Source organism: Nothoprocta perdicaria, unplaced genomic scaffold (assembly GCF_003342845.1).
Source record: "Nothoprocta perdicaria isolate Ctin4 unplaced genomic scaffold, notPer1 scaffold_204, whole genome shotgun sequence".
NCBI lineage: Eukaryota > Metazoa > Chordata > Aves > Tinamiformes > Tinamidae > Nothoprocta > Nothoprocta perdicaria.
Genome location: NW_020455250.1, coordinates 89,366 through 111,049, shown reverse-complemented (window position 1 = coordinate 111,049; position 21,684 = coordinate 89,366). Strand labels below are relative to the sequence as shown.

Genomic DNA, 21,684 nt, shown 5'->3' with positions numbered 1-21,684 from the left:
AAACACTCAAATTGAAGTTTGCACACAACAACTAGGTTAAAAACTGACAGGCGTGCCAGTTTCTTTTTCAAATTACTCTAACACTTTCCAACTTGATCCAAGCTAAGCTAGATGCTTATCTTAAAATACTTCCCTAACACTCTGTAATGCCTCTGTATCCTGGGACATTCAATTTGCATCAATTTACCAAAGCTATTTTTTTTTTGGCCACACAAGACTTGTTTTCTTTCTCCAACAGCTCCCTATACCGTGGCCCTGCCTCCCCGAGCCCCAACCAGCCTTCCAGCCCCGGGAGGCCGTGCCTGCAGGCAGCACGGCGCGCCGGCAGCCACGCGTGTGCCTCGCACTTACGCGGCACCGCGGAGGCGAAGCGATCGCCCTCGGCGCTCAGCAGCCTCTGCCGCAGCTCGTTCTGGCCGCAGCTCTGCGGGCCGATCAGGACGATGGGCCTTTTCCTATTAGCCGGCTGGTGGTACAGGGACATTTCCTCATACGTCAGTATTTCCTCGTTATCATAATCTTGAGAGAAAAAAACACATTAAAAAGGCAAAACATGTTATGGCTACGTGCATATGGTAACTAGTTCAATGAAGTTCCCATCTCTCTTCCCAGCATCTATTTGCAAGCAATGAAAGCAAGCAAACCTCAGAAAATTAGCACTTGGGGCTGTCCAGTAAAACAAGATATTCCTTCTCTCTTCTGGGGAAGGGAAGCCTGCTTGCAGTTCCTACTGGTATAAGCCATAGTACAAGCTCAAGATACAACCCTCTCAGCAAGAAAGCAAGTTTCTAGTATGAGAATAACATTTTATACTGAACCACCACCAAAAAAAAAAACAAGCCACCAACCCAAACGCAAGGTACTCTTACAAGAGCATAGTTTTAACAGCTGACACAACTTAATGTGACCAAAATTTCCATCTACTACACTTAATCCCTTAGAGCATAATGATGATTCTTCAATACCACAACAAAGTATTTCATCATTGTGAGACTGTGAGAACTTCAATGCCCTCAAACTTGTTTATTTTTCTACCTGTATCATCTGGTCTCTATTAAAGGCACTAAGTGTCCTTACAGGTCAAACATGGATCATCATCAGACAATACTTCCAATATCGCATCCTGAATTTCAACGTTCTATTCACAGGAATATTCCTGTTCCCTGAGTCTTCTATAGTTGTTAGAAATGAAGATGTTGTGAAAAAAATGTTGCTTACCATCGTTTTTATTTGCATTGTATAAAACCTTTTTCCGTTTCTTTTTATTCTTCTTCGCACACCAGAGTTTTCCTAACCAAAATGAAATCAACATAATTAATTATCTGGACAGTAAAAAACTCCCTATTCTGCCCATTATTTGGATTTTTAAAATGGATTTTTTTTTCCCCTCTTCTGATTTTGAAAATGCATAATGTTCTTCAGTTCATTACAAGTCTGGGCTATAAAGCAAGTACTGCATGTCATGGTAGATATAATTTTTAGAGAAAAAGATTTCTCAAATTCTCCTTCATAACCTCCTTTACATTGTACATCGTGGAAATTAACACAGGTCAGATCTGTATTTATATGAAAAATTTCAAACAAATATCCTACATATATTACAAAAAAAGAGAATTTTCTATAATTCTCTATGTAAACAAGATTCCAGAAAACTCTCTAATTAGCACCTGTATTACAGAAAATTTCTACTGGAAAGTGTATATCCAACCTGATTTTTCTGGCTCCTTGTCTTCTTCTATGGTTTGCTTCATTGCTTCCCTTTGCTGTTGAAAACTTTTTCCTTAATGCATTAGTAAGAAAAAGAAAGGTAAAACAAAAGTTAATGATTGAAAAAAAAAATCACTTCAAACTGTAACTAGAATTGTATATATAATACCTTATTTTCCTTCAATGCCCTATTCATTTTCCTTTTTTCTTATGTTTTTAAATCTCCCAAGAGTTTAATAGAATACAAGGGGCAAAAGCAACTCACTGGGGAAAACACAGGCCGGTCATATAGAAGATGCAAAATTATTTCATCTTAATAGAAAGAATCTCAGAATATCTAAAAAAAAAGTCACGACTTCAACAGCAAACAGTAAAACAAATCTGTATGGCATATGCACCACATTGGTAATACCCTATGACACTAAGGATAGTTGCTAGCGATTACTGTGTAAATATGGGTAACATAACTCTTATTTCAGATTTCAGTAGTAGTACCTATATGAGGTGACGGTTATGGTCAAATTTCCAGTGGTTCTGGGAGAATGTTGTCCAACTTCCCTAAGTTGCCTTTTTATTAAGCATTCCTTAAATTCTATGTTTATTGTCAAATAAATGAAACAGCCCTGGCATCACTAGCAAGGATATTTTTGTATTTTCTTAGAATTTTCATATTGCTGACATAACACTTTCTATAGGTGAATGGAGGTAATAATGCAATATTATTAGCGAGTGGTAAACAGATATTTTCCTTTCCAGCATGACTTGATTTTTGTGAATTTTGGAAAGAAGAACTCAGCCTTTCAAAGAAACCCAACAGAAAGACTTGCAAAAGGTTCAAGTTGCTCAGAAACCTGTTTATTACTTAGAAAATACACCACTCAAGAGTTGCAGGGCTTTCAAATTACTCTGGACAGTCTGGTTTGAAAATGTAATCATTCCAGTACTTTCAGTTTTCCAAGTTACGAGGATGCAGTTCCTAATTATTTTTAGGTATTAGATGTGTTCTATTTATACAAAATCTTTTGAACATCAGCCTCAAAGAGATTAGCCTATATTTATAACGGTGTTCTTAGCTTATTCAAGTATCATAAAATAATGTCATACTTCACAGTATTGAAAAGTCTTTTTTTCACTCTCTATTTTTAACAGACAGATCTTTAATGAATTGAAATGCAGTTCAGAATTGATGCAAAAATTATATACTGACTCCAATTTCTGAAAACCCAGTTTCCCCAAAACTCCTAACAACTAGAAAAGCATAGTAAAGCTACTTTTAATGAAAGCTCTTTCATGAGCAAAAACATGCAGGTAAATTGTCACTAAAGAAGATGCATTTACAAAAATATCCTAGTTGAAATACTGAATAAGGCGTCAGCTGCTGTCATCTAACAGAACAAGCAGGTTTAAGGTTTTGCAGTAGCCAGCAGAGGGAACTCTGCATCTACAGAATCTGCAGGGGGACAGGAGAAGAGGGGAGCTCTTGTAAGGCAAGCTGCAGTGGAAAGGGAAGATTTTCTGTTTAATATCTATACAGAAAGATTCCAGCTTATTCTACTGCCAGCTGAAGCTCAGCCTATTTCAGTGAGTGAATCAGGCAACTAATTCTGTGCTCTGCTGCAACAGGCTGAAAGCCATAGATGCTTAATGCAGTCCAGTATACGGGTGCTTGAAAACTAATCATTGCCCATGACAGCTGTGGTGACAATCGTCTGTCAAGCTTTTGCTAAAGCCTTGCTTACCAGGGATGAGGCCTGCCAGGGGCTGATTGTCTTCATCTCCATCCCTGTAGGCCTGCCACCAGTTGGGATCTTCTTGGCTGATCACATGCAGTATATCTCCTTTCTGAAAGGACAGGCCTAACTCTCGGCAAGGGACATAAGGATCATCAGAGGGATCGTAGTCAAAATGTGCCTTCACATGTATCTGTGGAAGAACAGATGGAAAAATAGAGGAAAAACTGGTACTTCTAAAGAGTTATATCCCATTTTCCTGCGATTGCACTTAGAATCATAGAATCATAGAATGCCGAAGGTTGGAAGGGACCTCAGAGGTCATCGAGTCCAACCCCCCTGCTCACGCAGGGTCACCTAGAGCACGTGGCACAGGGCTGCATCCAAGCGGGTTTTAAAGATCTCCAAAGAAGGAGACTCCACAACCTCTCTGGGCAGCCTGTTCCAGTGCTTTGTCACCCTCACAGTGAAGAAATGCTTCCTTAAGTTCCTGTGGAACTTCCGATGCTTCAGTTTGAAGCCATTTCCTCTAGTCCTATCCCTGCCCACCACTGAAAAGAGGCTGCCCCCCTCCTCCTCACTGCCTCCCTTGAGGTATTTATACACGCTGATCAGGTCCCCCCTCAGCCTCCTCTTCTCCAGGCTGAACAGACCCAGCTCTCTCAGCCTTTGCTCATATGGCAGATGTTCCAGGCCCCTGATCATCCTGGTAGCCCTGCGCTGGACTCTCTCCAGCAGCTCCACATCCCTCTTGTGCTGGGGAGCCCAGAACTGGACGCAGTACTCCAGATGTGGCCTCACCAGGGCTGAGTAGAGGGGGATGATCACTTCCCTTGACCTGCTGGAGACGCTTTTCTTAATGCACCCCAGGATCCCGTTGGCCTTCTTGGCCACCAGGGCACACTGCTGCCTCACGGTCAACTTGTCGTCCACCATGACACCCAGGTCCCTCTCTGCGGGACTGCTCTCCAGCAGGTCCACCCCTAATCTGTACTGGTGTCCGGGGTTATTCCTCCCCAAGTGTAGGACCCTGCACTTGCCCCTGTTGAACCTCATGAGGTTTCTCGCCGCCCAGTCCTCCAGTCTGTCCAGGTCCCTCTGGATGGCAACACAGCCCTCAGGGCTATCAGCTACTCCACCCAGTTTGGTATCATCGGCAAACTTGCTGAGGGAGCACTCCAGCCCTTCATCCAGGTCGTTAATGAATAAGTTGAACAGGACCGGACCGAGAACTGACCCCTGGGGGACACCACTAAGTACAGGCCTCCAGCTGGACTCCGCACCATTGACAACCACTCTCTGCACCCTGCCATCGAGCCAATTCCTAATCCACCTCCCCGTCCACACATCTATCCCACACCTTTGGAGCTTGCCCAGGAGGATGCTGTGAGGGACAGTGTCAAAAGCCTTGCTCAAATCCAGATAGATGACATCCACCGCTCTGCCCTCATCTATCCAGCTAGATATTCCTTCGTAGAAGGTGATCAGGTTAGTCAAGCAGGATTTCCCCTTGGTGAATCCATGCTGGCTACTCCTGGCTACTCCTGAGCACCTTCTTCTCCTCCATGTGTTTGGAACTTCACTTCACTTCAACTCTAATACATCAAAACTCCAAGATCCCATAGAATGGTGATTTTGTGGCATATAGGACATAATGGAATAATTAGATATATTTGCTACAGGAAAGAGTTGTGCTAGTTTGGAAACGACTGCAGAATTTAAAATTCTAATTATAATTCTAAAATTATAAAGTATGTAGTTTCCTCGCCTCTTCAGAAGGAAAAAAATAAGCAAGCTACTAATTTCAACTTTTTGCATTAAGAACTTTATCAGGCATTCTCATTTTTTTCAGAGTAAACAGGAAGTGTATTGAAACCCATTCTTCTGGATTCTAGGTAAATTTTGACACACATTGCCAGAGATTTACATAAAACTGTTAAAACTAAAGAAAAGTGTTAGCCAGCAAGATATTGAACAAATTTATGTTAAAAATTTGCCTCCCAAAGCATATTTTCAAGTTTAAGCAAAAACTCAACTTCAATCAATAATTTTTTTTATTTATACATACTAAGCACATAGTAGGTTATTTGAAAAGAGAATTTCAGAAGCACAGATTGTTCTAATTTTTTTAATCTTTAAGAAGCTGAGTTAAAAACACCATAGTATAAATTTTAGCTTACCACTTTCAATTGTTTCTATTAACTAATTTAGACAGTAGTTGGGTGGTTTAAATTACTTTCCCCCCCCCCCCCCCCCCCCCCCCCCGATTCCACCATCTAATGTGACTCGTAGAAGAGCAAAAATATGCATTTGAAACTCAGGAACTTATTTAAAACTACTTACAACAGTCTCCTTCGCAGGAGGTGGCTTGCTCTGTTGACTGGGAATCAATACAAAGGTCAGGGTACCATGCATGTCAGCCTGAGGGGGGAAAAAAGGCTCTTCAGTACATACTAGCAAAATCTGGCTCAAGGTTAAAAATTCTAATAAATAGCATACTTTGAAAATGCTGCATTGAAAAGCCAGCCAATGCTGATACACAGATAAAAGCCCTAGAACTCTTTACTATGCATAAGTTATATAAGCTATTCCTATATGAAATGGGACACTTGCAACTCTCAACTGCAGGACTGTGAAATTGCTCTCTTTTTCTGTTCCAAATACCGGCAAGTGAGTCTGTGCTTGCAGGAAAAAGCACGCAAGATTTTAAAGAGAAACCTCTTGTATGCAATGCACATGTGTATATACACAAGCATATAAAGATGTAATAGAAAGCAAGCAGCAACTCTGTGAAGAGGCCTAGATAAGTCTCATTTTATCCACACCATTCCATGAACCATACACACAATTCAGGCTGCATAAAACCAAAATGCACAGATGTATCACACAAAATTCAGGCCTAGGGCTTAAAAAAAAACAGATATAATTGAGCATAACATGATCAGGCTGCAAGAAAGCAAACCCCACAATACTCAGAGGCATAGCTCTGTACAGGAATTGGTAGTGATGGTCTAGATAGTCTTGGCTAGTCATGTGCAATTCATTATCATTTAATAGCAAAGGATGAAGCAAAAAAAAAAAAAAAAAACAAGGAAAATAGTTTCTATCCTCTACTAAAAGGATTCTCCTGGGAACTGAAATATTTTAGTCTGATTTTAAAAACCCCAATATCACACTACAAAATTCAAAAATCTACACGTAAAAACTTTTAAGAACTTATAGAACTTTAGCCAATTAGTTTGCTTTAATGTTAATGTACTATGGTTTTTAAATCTTTTATTTTGTAACTTTTGCTTGCAGGAGCTGCTCAAGAACAGAGCAAACTCCACAGAAAACAACTATAAACTAGACTATCAAATTTGAATTATCTACTAAAGATATAGGAAAATTCTCAGAAGCATAACTTAGCTGCATATGACTTTGCAAAAAGGCCTTAAATCAAGCAAATCAAAAGATTTCATAAATACGATATTCCCAATTTCTTTTTTTTCCCCCAAAGATCCTATGAACAGTAAACAGTGAATATTTTCAATGCTTGGTATCAAAGTTACTTTATAAACTTAAAAAATAATTTTCATCTGTTTTTACTGCAACTGAACAGTCTTCCCTCCTATACTCAGGTCAAAGATTCAGAGATTCAAGGTGTCCCATTTCTGACACTGATTAATGGCAGATGCTAGGGCAGAGCATGAGAAAAGCACAGAATCAGGCAAAGGGAAGTGCTGGTAATTCCCAGTTTCTAGCATCCTACCTCACAAGCGCTTTGAGATAGCAGTTCTACACCAATAGCTCCCAATGAATTTTCTCCTGTAATTTTGCCTAGTAGCTTTTAAACTAATGTATATTTTTTCATAAGTGCCAATAATAAACAGAAATGGAAGACATCTATGCTGGTAAAATCCTATACAAAAGTGTTGTTAATAGGAGGGAAATCTTTCAGATCAAAGGCAGAAAGACAACAAAACAAAACATCAAAAAAAAATTAAATCTCAAGAAGATACAGTGACACTTCCAAATTTGTATGCCTCATTTTTGCAGGTAGTTTCTGCTTACTACTATTTTACTTTGCATCAGAAAGGAAAGCTAAAATGCTCTTCTACATGTATTAGCCACTGGAATTAAAGGATTATTTAAAAACAAGTTAAATAGGATGGCAAATGACAAGCTGAGCCATCAGGCTTCAGTCTTACAAAACAAGTATTTCTTGCAAGGCAAAGTGGTGCTCACCAGCAAGTCAAAAACTTCATTAACATCTTTTCCACGAATCTCGATGCCATTAATCTCTAGCACTTCATCCCCTTCGTGTAACAGCCCACTCTTCTCTGCGGCGCCGCCTTTGACTATTCGGCTGATGATGACAGAATCCATTTCATTGCGAACAGTAGCACCCTGTACAATGGCAACAAAATCTGAATTTATTACATATATGAAACTCAAAGCTATCTCTAGTATATACTCCAAGCCAGTGGAGATAGATTTCTGCTTTGAAAGAAAATAAACTCGTTTGAAAGATGAAAAACAAAAAGGGAAGAGCTGTTAAAAAGTTCCGTGGTTGGCACAAGGATACAAACTCTACTGCAGTTGAACTTGGACATTGCCTTCAATCAAGAAGTCCTGTCCAAACCCACATTCACAGCAGTTGTATGGACTGTAAACGGTATTATGTCAAGTGCTGATATCAAAGTACATAAAAGTTTATTATCTACAAACATTTCTCATTGCAGGAGTGGGGGGAAGGTTTACAAGTTAAATATCACCTCCACATTCAAATGAAAGTTTTCATCACAATCTGCAAAGGACAAGCACTTGCCTGCCTCACATGCAGTTCTGTGTATCAATACATACCAGTGGAATATCTCGAGCTTTCTCAATCCGAACTATTTTAACCGTCTCCCCGCCATACAGGCCAACATTCTCATAAATCTTCTCCTCTGTCACTGGCTCTGGTTGCATTTCTTGTTCTGCAACCTTATCGTGAGCCAGTAAGAGCGCCTAGTGTTAAACAAAAGCAGTTCAGTTAAAGAAAATTTGGGCCTATATAAAATGGTGCAAAGTTCAGTGAAGTTCTATAGCTACATAAATCTTTGCAGGTTACAGAACATTGCAAACTGACTTAAGATTCATCACAACTATGCATTTATATGCAGCTATAACTTTGAACACAGGGTTCCACACTTCATATAGCTTCAGAAGGCAATCACTTGTAGAGCTGCAGTCCATAATTTTAACTATTAATTTACTAAAGCTTTATTGTTATCACAAAAGACCAGAAATATCTTTGAAAATATCACTGTAAAATAATGAGCCTGCAGAATAATGCAATGTCTGCTCATATATGATGGAGCTTTGAAACCTGCAGAAATCACAGGCCCACTGGTACCATTCTGAAAAGCCAGGGAGACAGGAACCAAAAGTGCCTAACAAGTTGACCTTCATTATAACTGCAGGCACGTGAAAGTGCAATTACAATTCCACCAAAACTCCTGACTAAATTTTAGAAACAACCCCAAATGTCCAAAGTTCTTGCAATACTTTAACAAAGCTTTGTGACTCCCCTAACACAGACCTTATTCAAAATATGGTGCTCAAAGGGTTTCAAAATGAAGCACTGAAGCAAAGCAGTTGATTACGTGGCAACTCTCAGACTGCAAATTCTTTGGGACATGTAGTACCTACTACTACATGCTTGCCAAAGTTTGCTTCAAGATTGCTGAGATTACAAAACTAATGTTAATCACAGCTGCGACTGTCGACTGTAATTAAAGATTTCCTATGTTAAAAGAAAAAAAAGGAAATACAATCAAAAAACAAGGAAGTTGCCTATGTTAAAAGTTACTGCAGAGAAAATAACTTAGGAATTTACAGTTTGCCCACAGGACAAAATTTCCTTTGTGCACCTTAATGCTAGGCATGAAATAGTTTTCACTAAAGGAAAAAAGAAAACATATATAAGTAGTTATTGCAAAGCAGTTGATGTATCACTCCAACCCTACTGCCCTAAGGGAACTTGTTCACATGAAAATTGCTCAGTTGAGACTGTAAATTATAGCAGGGGCTGAATACAATCACACACTACATGTTAGTATAAGTTTCCATTAGTTGCAGGACATTAGAAATTTCTCACCCTAGAGAAGCATTCAAGCTTTGCCAGAGATTAAGAACAAGATCTCCTCCCCAACTGACCCAAAATATTTGCAAAAAATATAAAATAGACTCAAGAGAGCATTAAGAAACATATCCAATAAATGAAAAGTCTCCTATTTCTTTACCTGCATGTGAGGGGCATTCAGCAAAGCATTAAGCTCCTGCCCATCTTTGTGGTGACTGGGTTTCAAAACACTCTGCACCTAAAAAGAAAACAGGTAGTAAAGCACCTACTCTATCCAGTGATCTATCAAGCAAACAAAAACAGAAAAAAAATCACAAAACCCCAACCAAATAACCCAGAAAACCCCAAAAATAAACCACCACCAAAAGCAAATCCAAAAGCCCTGCACAGGCCAAGTACAAAGTCCTAATTGCCGTTATTCATTCTACAAAGTAAAAGGATGTTCACGTAATTGTTATCCTGGCTCATTAAACTTAATCCAATGCACATTAGAAACACATGCAATGAGACGACTGCAGAACTACTCTAGCATGTCCTGTCTCAGTAATTCTTTACAGAGTGAAAACTGAGTTCATACAGATTTGTCAACTGCAGAGACTAACCAAAAGCTTGGCAATTACAAAAGATAAGGGAAAAAACATAAGTCACCTCCATATAAAGTAGAGGAGTGAAACCAGTCACAGTGAAGCCTGTTATCTGAATATGCCAGGTTCTAACCTAATTACTCATTAGCGTAGCTAGACTTACTTCTGCTTAAAAAGAGGTAAGAGCTCAGGTAAAGATAAGCTACCAACAGCAAAACGGCAAGATTTCCAGAGAGATTCCTACCACCCATGCCAAGCGCCCTGCCTTCCCCTGTCCCCTGCATGAGGCCAAAACACCAGGACCTTAGGAAATCAGGTTTCTTGGGCTGTTTCTAAAATAAGCCATGTTAATAAATGGATTGCTTTTCCTTAAGAAAACAAGGTGCCAAAAAGAGACTGGCATTCTCATTCTGCTTGAGATGCCTCGCCAGCATCTCACAAATAGCAAAAAATCCCAGCACATTTTAAAAGGACAAAAGCAGAGGGGTGAGTTGTATGTAAAGCTGAGACTGACTTTCCATAGCTCTTATCCTTATATAACTAATTTGCACCAAAGACATACACATGCAAAAACACTAATGAATCCAGAGGCATCAAGAATAGATTACACATACCAGAGCCTTTTATAAGATGAAAATCATTTTTAATATATAACTAAAACTCTTAAAGATTAGGCAATGTGACATAACAGAATCAGGAAGGCAAAAAATAATTAAGGTTTTGTGGGCTACATTAAGGTCAAAGGATCTCAAGAGCCTCTACCCTGAGGGAATTTATCTGTAGGAATACTAAAAACTCTCTGGGATGCTACCAGACCACAGTACTGAGAACACAGCAAAGATATACTTTGAAACTGCATGAGATGCCACTAAATGAACAGCTTCTGTAAGCAGCAAGATGACACTGGGATGTCCTTTGGCAGATAGAGCACTCTGAAGGATGTGCCACTAAAAGCAACCCCTCCTCACTGTCTAACATAACTCTTCTGTACAGAACAACTTGAGAGAGGTTTATTTAGGATCTTTCTTTAAAGAGGTTTTACAATATTTTCATGAAGAAGCTTCTAGAAGTAGTTTTAAAGCCTTGCTTATGCAAATTTTGATGGACTTTTACGGAAATACCTATTAAGAAAGAAACTTAAACAGAAGAAAATGTCTTCTCATAAGCAAGGCATTCTGCATACTTCGGTCAGAGCATACACCTGTATCTGCTGTTAAACCTCTCAGAATCAATCTATTAAGTCTTTGTAATCATAAACAAGAAACAGAAAACCACTTTGCATAAGAACTACGAAGAATGATGGAATAGAATGCTATTTTAAGTACAACATTTTCGTAGCAGCTATATGATGCACATGGGAAATGGCTTGAAATAAAGGCAAGCAATTACAACAAGACACTGAGGTCCCTAGCTTACTTCTGGTATCCTTCTACTTCCAAGTTTCTAGCAATCACAGCTAAAACCAGTGGGATTTTTGTTAGAAATGCACCACCAGGAGCTGCATCTTCCCATTCTTTATTTTTCCATGCCTAGCAACCTGGCTCAAACAGCCATTCTCAGCCAAGTATCTGTTATTCAAGTCAAGTTTCTGCTCATTACATTATTCAAGCCTCTAACATCTTTCTCTTAAAAGGCAGAACAGGAATGCTCAGGGTACTATTTATTTATTACATAATTTTGTTATAGTGATAAAAAGCTGCAGTCCACACACACCATTACATTCATACTGCAGCATGTCAGACTCCTTTTGTCACTGGCAGCAAGAAAATCCACAAGTTCTGGTTGAAGGAAAGAGAATTCCAGATGACCTGGACACTACACGCTGACACACTATGCTGATGGCACAGGCAGTCCGCATCGAGCGTGCAGGAAGAGGAATTTCTTAAGCCTGTAGTCTAGCTCTTATTGTTAATTACATTAATTTTACTTCAAACCAGTTTCAAAAAAGTCCTTAGTGTGACTTCATTTTACAAACAGCAATTTGGAGGCACGAGAAAGTATTGCCTGTTCAGAATATGGTAATAATCACGTTGTTCTTTACCCTTATATGATTGTAAAATCATTAAACAAGATATACATATGCATTCCAGTGAGTTTAGTACTCTTACAGGCTTCCTCTCAAAAGTAATGATCTAATTTAACTGCCTGCATGTGTTCAAGTGGATAGTATCCAAAACATTTATATACACTGCTGATGTAAACTGGGTTTATTGAAGTAAATATAACAGCAAGTGTCTCTTTCACATGTCTGAGATGAGCTGTTACAAGCCCCAAATTACAAACCGTCTTGAATGATGAATTCAAATACTCTTACAAGCTCAAGATTCCACCCACATTCCCAGAATCTTTGCCCCTGCTTTTTGTCAAGTTTAAAATGGATTTAAAAATCACTTTAATTACATTTGATGTTTACTGGCTATTTTTACTCAAGTGGCAGAGTCCTTCACATTACTTTAAGGAGCTAATCTCCATGCAAATTCCTTAAGCACTTGGACTTTAATTTTTAATTAAAGTTTATGGAAAGAAGAAAAAAAAAGAAAGAAAGAGAGTTGAAATTTGAGTTGTCAGTGTCCGGTTGTCAGAATCTACAGGAAAAGTAAAAGCACAAATGGACTATTAAGTTTAATACCTCCCTAAAAAGGGCTAGAAAATGAGTGGGTTCTTTTCCTACTGCAAAGCCCAAACAAAATTGATACCTATAGCTTTATAGAAAGCTTTTGGGACATGAAGTCCAAATACATTTCAGAATTGTGACTGTGCACTAAAATTTTCACATTGAAATTACTTGCAGTTTAAATGTTATTTAAAATTAATGTGTAGATATGCCTTATTTTATACTTATGTTTTGTTATCGGCATCATCAGGAAGTTACTGTCATTTTAAGACAGGCTTTTTTCAAGTGCTTTTTAAAAATCACTCTGAAGCAAATAAAATTCTAGAAGGAAGGAAGCAGCCAACCACTTTCTGGGGGAACAACTTATGCCTATGTTCGGCAACAAACAACAAAACAAAGAAAAAAGTTTTTCCATTAACATCTCACAGGAAAGAGTAACTCCAGAAGCAGAGTTCAGCAATTTCTAAAAGATTTATTATCCAGATTTAAGAAAGCAGTCTCCGTCAGACCACAAAATTAAATCTATTTTTATGATCACAGCACTGATCAAAATATTGAACTTCTAAGTGACCTTGTGCTCACTTTAAAGCAAAATGCTCGCTTCCAGTACAGTCGCATTTTCAGAGAGTCCTTCCAATTTAGGAACCCTGGCTTACTCAGAGGAATGCCAATAGTGAACTCGGAGTCAGTTGTGAACTGGATGTAAAGTGCTATGAGTAACTGGTCTTCTTCCCTGTATGTAAACACAGGGCCTTTTACATATTACAGATCTACCTACACTATAAAGGAAATTCTTATCCCCAAAATATTTCTCTGGTTATTATTTGGAAGTCTGGAAAAAAAAACAGATACAGCAATCAGTGACTAGTATAATCCATTTTATATGCAACATGCAGTAATTCACACAAGCTTGACAAGTAAATATTTCAACAGCTATGATTATAGCTTTCAAATATATCACAGATACATACTGTACATACCTCTTGTGCTAGTTCTTGTGCGTTGGAGATAAGAGGATACGGAGGGCTGGCTTTGTTCATGTGCACTGTAACAGCATTGTGTATCTTAAATGCATTCTGAAAATCAGTATTTTGAACAAGTTGTAAAATGAGAGAAATATCTTCTTGGCTCTGAGGGTCTACCAAAACGTGCTGGATATGCTTAAGGGAAGTTAACAGTTCTTCCACTTCTAGGTAGAAAATAACAAAATACAAATAAGATAACAGTTCAAAAAAGCTAATAATTACACAATGTTCATATTAATATTTATGATAATTTTTCCCATTTAGTTCAGCAATTAGCAATGATGCATACAGATTCATTAGTTATCTATTATTCATCCTAAATTTCATTAGTAGAACAGAATCACAATCAAAATAAGACCACAAGTTAGTGTAAGCAGAAGAAAAAGAGCTGATAGAGCACTTATCACAGCAACATATAACTAACTGTAAAAGAGGGATGAATTCTGCAGTATGAAAATACTTTACCGAACTACTCTACATGCATAGTATATTCACTAAGAGTGCTACTGCAAATATATCTTCCCATGTTTATTTGCTTTATGTTTAAACTATCTATAGCTTACCTGTAGACCGAACATTTGTCAAATAAACTATAATCAATTTTAAGTGTCAAGTTATGAACAATCTATCATGTTTAAAATAGAAAGGGTAAGGATGAAAGAAAAATCTCTATGATCACACTTTCACAGTTATAGAAGTCCTCTGGATCAGAAGAAAGTACATATCTTTACTTACTACATTATTAGTTCTACTTGGACCATAAAACATTAAAAATATTTCAATAACTGGTTTCTACATTTTTGTATAATACTACACACACATCATTGTGAATTTCAGAAGATAATTTAATGCTCTAGGAATGCTTTTTAAAGAATGCCAGCTAATTTACCTTTAAATCTAATGAGTTTTTTCTGCAAATTATGTCATTTCTCAACATTAAAATCTTGAGAATCTATCCAAAGCTAAGAATATGAAACATATCTATATCTCTGTATAAACAGAAGTTAAAAAAAATCTTCAAGCAGACCAAATAAAACTGCTGGATACTTTAAACATGAGGAGTGTATGTATCCTCACACATTGTCCAAAAACCACATTTTGTCAACAGAACTATTCAAAGGAGTTTTTCAGTAACCTTATTTCAGCAGATTCAAATCAATGAGAATTATGAATCCAGGTAACCTTTTAAAATGAACAAAAAATAATTCTAAATTTTAAAACATTTTTAAATTTTGAGATTAATCAAGTGTGAGCTCTGAGAATCATTCCTCAGTTCCAGCAGCCAACTCTACCTCTCCTTTATGACCTAAGTAACATTTAATAAAAGTGAAATGCATCAAGATGTCAGCTGAGTTAACCTGCAACAGGTATGGATCTTTAGCATAGAGACATGTTGTCAGGGAGCTTCATTTACCTATTTTTAACCCAAATTCATCAGTATACTTAAGGCAAGACACAAGCCTGTTGAGCACAAGATTAGAATTGGTTGATCAAGTGGCACAAGACTAATGGCACATTTTGATGAAATTTCAATATGTGAAATTTCGGACAAAGTGTGTTTAAATAAATGTTTTCCTTTTAAGTTAGCAGGTCAGTCTTCTGCATAATAAAGGAAAAGAGAGAAACAATACAGTAGAGCTACTGCCGCTGCCTTCTGCACTGCAGGCCAATTAAAAGAGCACACCCCAACCCATTCCAGGCATAGCTGAGCTATTCCTCCCCAGCACAGGTCAAAGGCTCCTCCCTGTCACCAGCAAGTAGAAGGGCAGGGCAGAAGCTGCCCTGAAACTCAGGCACAGGCTGTGACAATGCGGATGGGAAGCGCAGAACGTGGGAATTACGCTCAGTGTCTGCCACCGCTGTGTGATGAAAACTCTACCTCAGGAAAGAGCGGGAAAAATGTGCTTGCCACCACACAGCGGTGGCAGACTAAGTTTGGAGAGGAAGGAGGAAAGAACAGTCTACAAGACCCGCTGCTAAATAGGATGTTGTCACCTGCTAAGAGTCTTGCATAGCAAGGCCTGGAGATTACCAAAGCAACTCAGAAACTGGTTCTCCTCAGAGTGGGGGCGTGTGCTATTTTCAAGCATTAAGAACAAAACAAACACAGACAAAAAAAAAGCAAATAAGAAGAAAGATAGTGGATAAAAGTCAGATGCTACTGTGCATAGGACTTTCACAAATACCTGTCCAGAAAAAACAAGAGCACCTAATTCTGGTATTTGTTACTCTTACCAGTTTCAAAAGAACAGTGCAACACTAGCGGAGAATCTTTTTCTACTCCCTATGTAGCTTTTTTTAAAAAATGATTTTTCAATTTTTGCCTCAATTTTACACCTACCACAGACCTCTCCTGCCCATTCAGTGCCTCTCTACAGTAAATCTTCATCTGTGCTGAACATAAAGCCCTACACAAACTGATGCTGCGCACACAGACAAAATAAGAGCAAACACCCTTTCTCCAATCAAGTTTTGAAAAGAAAAACAATGTTTGAATGGAGTGAAACCAAATATTCCCACAGACACAGAGATTAATTCTCAAAGTCACTTGTTAGATTAAAAAAAAAAACACCAAAAAAAACCCAAAAAAACACACCCTTAAAACATACATATTATCTGGGTTTGTATTTCTGCCTTTCAAATCAAATTAAATAGTTGAGAGTTAGGTACATTTCTTTTTTAAATAAACAGCAGATACCAAAACAAAACAAAAAAAATCCCGTACTTCCTATTTAAAAGGGAAAGTAGAAAAAAGTTCAGTAAAATGGCTTATCATCTGCATTTACTCACAGAAAAAAAAAGTGAGGGCTCTTTGCAGACGCAGTCCACCTTGTATCCCTGATCGATCCATCAGCCATCAACTATTTTGTTTTACAAAATCTTCTTTTACAAGCAACGTTGCAGTCATTTCCCACTAGCCTAAGAAATGGCATGCAACAGGACTGAGCGCTCTAATATCTCTATTAATCAAAAGTCTGGCGGGGGAAATACACACCACTGCAGGGGAGGGCACGGGCACAGCTTAACAGGCTACAGGCAAAGGAGGAAAGGGAAACAGCGTTTTCTGGCACCTTTTTGGACTTAAAAAAAGTTATGAGCAGCAAATAAGAGACAACTAGCTTCATTATGTTATCACCATCAATATATTAATTCCAAGTTCTCTGTGGACCTTATCAGCATTCTCTATATGCTAGCACTAGCGCATCGTGAACCATATGCTGTTTGACTGGCAGGACTAAGCTTCTGTGCTTTAATACTGAATGTATATACAGAAGTTTTATTTATAATCATCTACAGGACTTATTTAAAGTGTAATGTCTACACTTTTTGCCATTTTCTATTTACGAAAAGGAGGAGGGTGGAATCTGCCTAGGAGAGCAAGTTGTTCATTACAGTCACAAATAACAGGTTCATTGACTTGAAATGTCAGTTACTCGTTTTTATTAAATTAGCTGAATAAACTGAAAAGGACAAAAACTTTTCTATACCTACAGAAAAGTCTACTGATATGAAAAAGTGATTTATATGGACATGTCCCAGGTGGTCTGAAAATTATTTCTATTAGGTCAGCTGTTTAAAACACATTCTGTTTTGACAATAAACATGCCATTTGAGTGTCTTAATTAAGTGTTCTGATTTATTTTTATAAATAAAATCCAATTTGTTTAATCTATCCTGTTTCTGTTTTAAGCTGAAAAGATTAAAGGCTTGGCAATTACCTGCCAAAGCAAACATCAGCACCCATGAAACAGCAATATTCGAAAACTAAAGACAACTAGGTCAATATTCCTATTTTAACCCATATTTTATCAGAAACTTTTTAAAAGTTACTCATGTAATTCCTTATGTCATTTACTACTGAATTTTCACACATGTGCTGAGAACAAAATAACAAGAATCCAAGCTTCTGGTTAGAAAAATAAGCAGCTATTCATAGTGAACACAATCAGCTACTCATTTCCCCTTAAGAGGCATCTTCTAACACATTCTCCTCACTGCTCATTCCTAATTCATCTCCTTCCACAGACACTGCTATATTCTTGTCTCTAGCATTTTGTGCTTTTCCTCCTACAAACATCCTTTTTCAAACACAGTTTCTATCCACACCAATTTCTCCTTCCTCCAGTTCTTCTTGCTCAGCCAGACTTAATTTCCTCCTTCCAGCTTTTCACAAAAGCTTCTGTTTTTTTGTGACAAACTGTCAGCTTTCCCCCAGCCTGCTCCTGTTTCTTCCCCCTATTGATAAGATTTTTTTTTTTTTTAAATCATCTCCCCTCCTCACTGCAGTTCCCACTGGGGTTTTCCCTGTTCCAAAGGTTTCAGTCTACTCCTACTCCTCACCTTTCTCAGGCTTGCCAGCCCCTTATTTCTCACTCCCATCTATTTCTTTCCCATGGCTTCCATGCCTAACTTCTTGGCATATTTATTTCCACCTAGCTCTCCCCCTGGTTCTCAAGATTTCTGACACGAAACTTCGCCTCATCTTTCTAATTCCTTTAATTCCAAGTAACTTGCTTTCCCCACCACTACAGTTCCAACTTCCAGGAAATTCCTTGCTTAGCAAGTCTTCAGAGCTGATAGCCCTCACGGCTCAGCAGTGTCTAGCAGAAGTAGCCTCTACTGTCTGCTATCAGTCTTTGATCTTCTGCTTTGGGTTCTATAAAGAGAATTTCACAAATTCATGCATCCTTTTCTTGCTCAGTATGCAACTTCATGAAATTAAGTACAGAATTTATCCATTATGAAGAGATTGCTAAGAGTAGAATGAAGAATCTCTTCATAAGGGGTTCATGGTGAAAGAGATACAACAGAAAACCAGCAAACTGGTGGCCGTTTTTCATACTGAATTCTCAAATACCAGTCATGAGAAAAAGAATACAAGTATCTCTACCCTAAAACAAAAAAAAAAAAAACAAACTAAAGTCCCACATTTTAAGGCAGGGTAGATCTTAAAAAAAGGTACAGATTTTAAAAAGTGACCTGGATTCTCAGATCAGCATCTTTTTCACTCCAGTACCACACTGCATTTTAGCTGAACACTTCTGCTTATAAAAGGGTTCAGTTTTCTACTGAAGTTTAATAAAAGTTACCAAATGAAGGACTTTAGTAGTTTTGAACAAACAGATTGCAAGTTATTTCAAACATTTTCAGCAACGTCTCTAGCTCCATCTTATGTAAGAGCCAAGGCAAGATTACCTTCATTATCAATGACAACATATTAAGCAAAAAGGCAAATTCTATTAGGTAACAATTGATAATGCAATGCAGCAGAGAAGAAATCAACAGCATGCTTCATCACTTGAAAGCCTTAAACACCTTGAATTTGAAGGACAGCAAGTGTTTATTTATTACATATTCTGGTATGTTCTGCAAAACATATAATAGGAATATGTCATATTTACACAGATTTCCCTACCCTAAGACGATGGAGACATCCAATTAATTTATTAATGTTTCACAGGTTGTCTTTGCTGTGCACACTATCTGATGCTAAATGAAAGGAAATGAAGGCAAAAGAAGAGAAGACTTCAACTCTGAAAAGAATTAGCTAAAATGATTTTTAGGGGCCTGAATATAACATCAATATTCAATTAAGTCTTTTCTCTGTAGCATGCATGATGTATTCTACCCACCTAGTGTCTTCACAGTACAATGGGGGCTCTCCAAAATAATTCCTTCTTCTGTGTCAAAGATCGGATTATCTATTCCAGTTTTAGGAGGGATTTGTGCCAGTTTCTTAAGCCTCATAGAAGCAGTAAGGTCCAGTTCTTGTTTCTTTCCCTCTTCTTCCCGCCTGCGCCTCATGTCCTCCTGCTGCTGCCGAATTCGCTCCAGCTGAGCGCTCCGCCGCATGGGCATCATCCTGGAGCCCAAATCCCCAGGGCAATCAACAGCCATTTCTCTGTGCTTCTGAGGTTCCTCAGAACATGTGAGATCCACATTTTTCACTTCACTGTCAGAGTCTTCCGTGATGTGTCCATTCATATGAGAAGTTGTCATGGTTATCTGAACTTATGCCTACTCTCTTCACACACAGATGCTGCTAAAAGGCCAGTTTTCGTTATGATGCTGTGTAAAATCCATTATAATTTCAAAAATATTTCCCCTCCATCACAATACAGTTGAAGTAACTTCCATGAAGAAAATCTGGTGAAAGATATGCAAAAGAATTTACTCAGTAAGCGCAGTAAGAAGCAAACACCTAAGAGTTCCTCAGATCTGCAGCTTTAAAAACACTGGGACTTTCCCCTCTACGTTTACATAGAGCTTCTTACAGCTTTAGTAGGGTTACCCCCCCACAGATCTTAATAACATTTCTTAGTAAACTTCACGTGCCAGTGTTAGGACTGTTAAACTAATAGTTAAAATTTCCAGGTCAAAGCATAAAATGTTCACTTAACAATTGCAACTCAGCAGTTCTCTCAAAAGTCTCCACCCAGTTTAAATTTATCCTTTCATTCTTAAAGCTCCAATGTGAACTACACTTATGATCCTACATACTAAGTATGAGTACTTGAGGGTAACTTTGTCAAGGAATACCTTGTTTATCACAAGTTACAAATATCTGCATTTATTGTAAGTTGAGGCATCTTCATGCAGACATTGCTTCCCACATTTAACAGCAGACGGATCTATGATACAATTCTTCAAAAATTAAGCAAATCTAAAGCAGGGATAAAGTTTCAAGACACCAGTTGGAGAGTTCTGGTTAGCAGCTGCTCTTTATTTTTTATAGAAACATATTAAAGCATAAAGTATCAAATAGAAGAATTAAATAGGCTAAAAAAAAATCTTTGTGTGCATGTGTGACTGTGTCATTCCACTCTGTTACAGTTTCACATATCCTGCAAAATACAACCGCTTGCCTCTTATATACAAGACATACAGCGTAAGTGTCCTGTGCTACACTGACCTTTTCTTTTAGTCTTCTGTTTTACCCATTCAACGACACACATTATTACCAATAAAATATAAGTCCACTAATATGTCCACTTAAAAGAACACAAAATTAATATAAATAGTTGTGCATGATAATCATAGTTACCAACTATTTTTGGAGCTCCTTAAAAACACATTTTGTTTAGATACTAATTGAAAAGAAATACTGTGAAGACCTCAGTTGTATTTTACAGAAACACAGGAAGTACCAAAAAAAAGTATTTTTCCTTTCTTAAAGGAAAATGTTTGCATTTGGAGGAGGAAAGGAAGGCTGCAGATGTAATTAAGCTCAAAATTAAATATCAATAGTACAGCATTGGCTGTATGAGCAACAAGAACTCCTACACAAGTTCCTGCCAGTCTGCAATGCTAAGCAAGAACAGTTTTTGTTGTATTAAAGAGTACCATGCAGATAAATACAGCACAATAAATTTTCCTCTTTTTCCCCCCCCGCTCTGTTTAGTCACTGCTGAAGATCCCTTTGCTGAGATCTTCCACAAAGTAAATATTTAAGCATTTCTATGGTAGCCAAAGTTTCCTTTTTTCTTCCTCCCTTTACATGATACTCAATTGTTTTTCCCAAAAGCATTGATATGCAAAACTATTTCAGAACTCCCACATGCAGAGGGGAAAAAAAAAAAAAGGAGGGCCATAAAAAAAAAAATCATCAAAACCTGCATAGCGAACTGGAGCCTGTACAATTGCCAACCATTGCCTAAGTAAAAAAGAAAGTGTTCTAAAGAAAGCATAAGACAAAGTTATTTGGAAAGGGTTTTATAGAAAACACTGGACCAGAAAAAAGGGCTCTCTGAGATTTAGAGAAAGGCAGACAACAATTTAGCAGAATTATCAACAGAAAAGGAGCTCTTTCTGTAAAGGCAGCTTCATCATGCAGAATTATGGTAAAACAAAACTGCAAAAAGCACCAATTTAACTGAGGTGTCCAAACAGTTTGATGTTCATTTACTCAGCACTA

General features: G+C 37.9%; 1 protein-coding gene across 2 annotated transcripts in view; it reads right to left on the bottom strand.

Annotated features, from left to right (window-relative positions):
* MPP5 (membrane palmitoylated protein 5) overlaps positions 1-21,684 on the bottom strand; it is a 46,120-nt gene that overhangs the window by 3,381 nt on the left and 21,055 nt on the right. The window contains exons 3-12 of one of the 2 annotated variants that reach the window (XM_026038204.1): positions 19,403-19,916; positions 13,725-13,933; positions 9,707-9,784; positions 8,283-8,429; positions 7,665-7,826; positions 5,781-5,858; positions 3,447-3,630; positions 1,709-1,780; positions 1,219-1,290; positions 352-519 (exon numbers count right to left, since the gene is read on the bottom strand). In XM_026038204.1, coding sequence (XP_025893989.1) covers positions 352-519; positions 1,219-1,290; positions 1,709-1,780; positions 3,447-3,630; positions 5,781-5,858; positions 7,665-7,826; positions 8,283-8,429; positions 9,707-9,784; positions 13,725-13,933; positions 19,403-19,769 — 1,537 coding nt within the window. In that variant the 5' untranslated portion in view covers positions 19,770-19,916. The remainder of the gene's footprint in view (positions 1-351; positions 520-1,218; positions 1,291-1,708; positions 1,781-3,446; positions 3,631-5,780; positions 5,859-7,664; positions 7,827-8,282; positions 8,430-9,706; positions 9,785-13,724; positions 13,934-19,402; positions 19,917-21,684) is intronic. The other variant, XM_026038205.1, reaches the window with a different exon arrangement.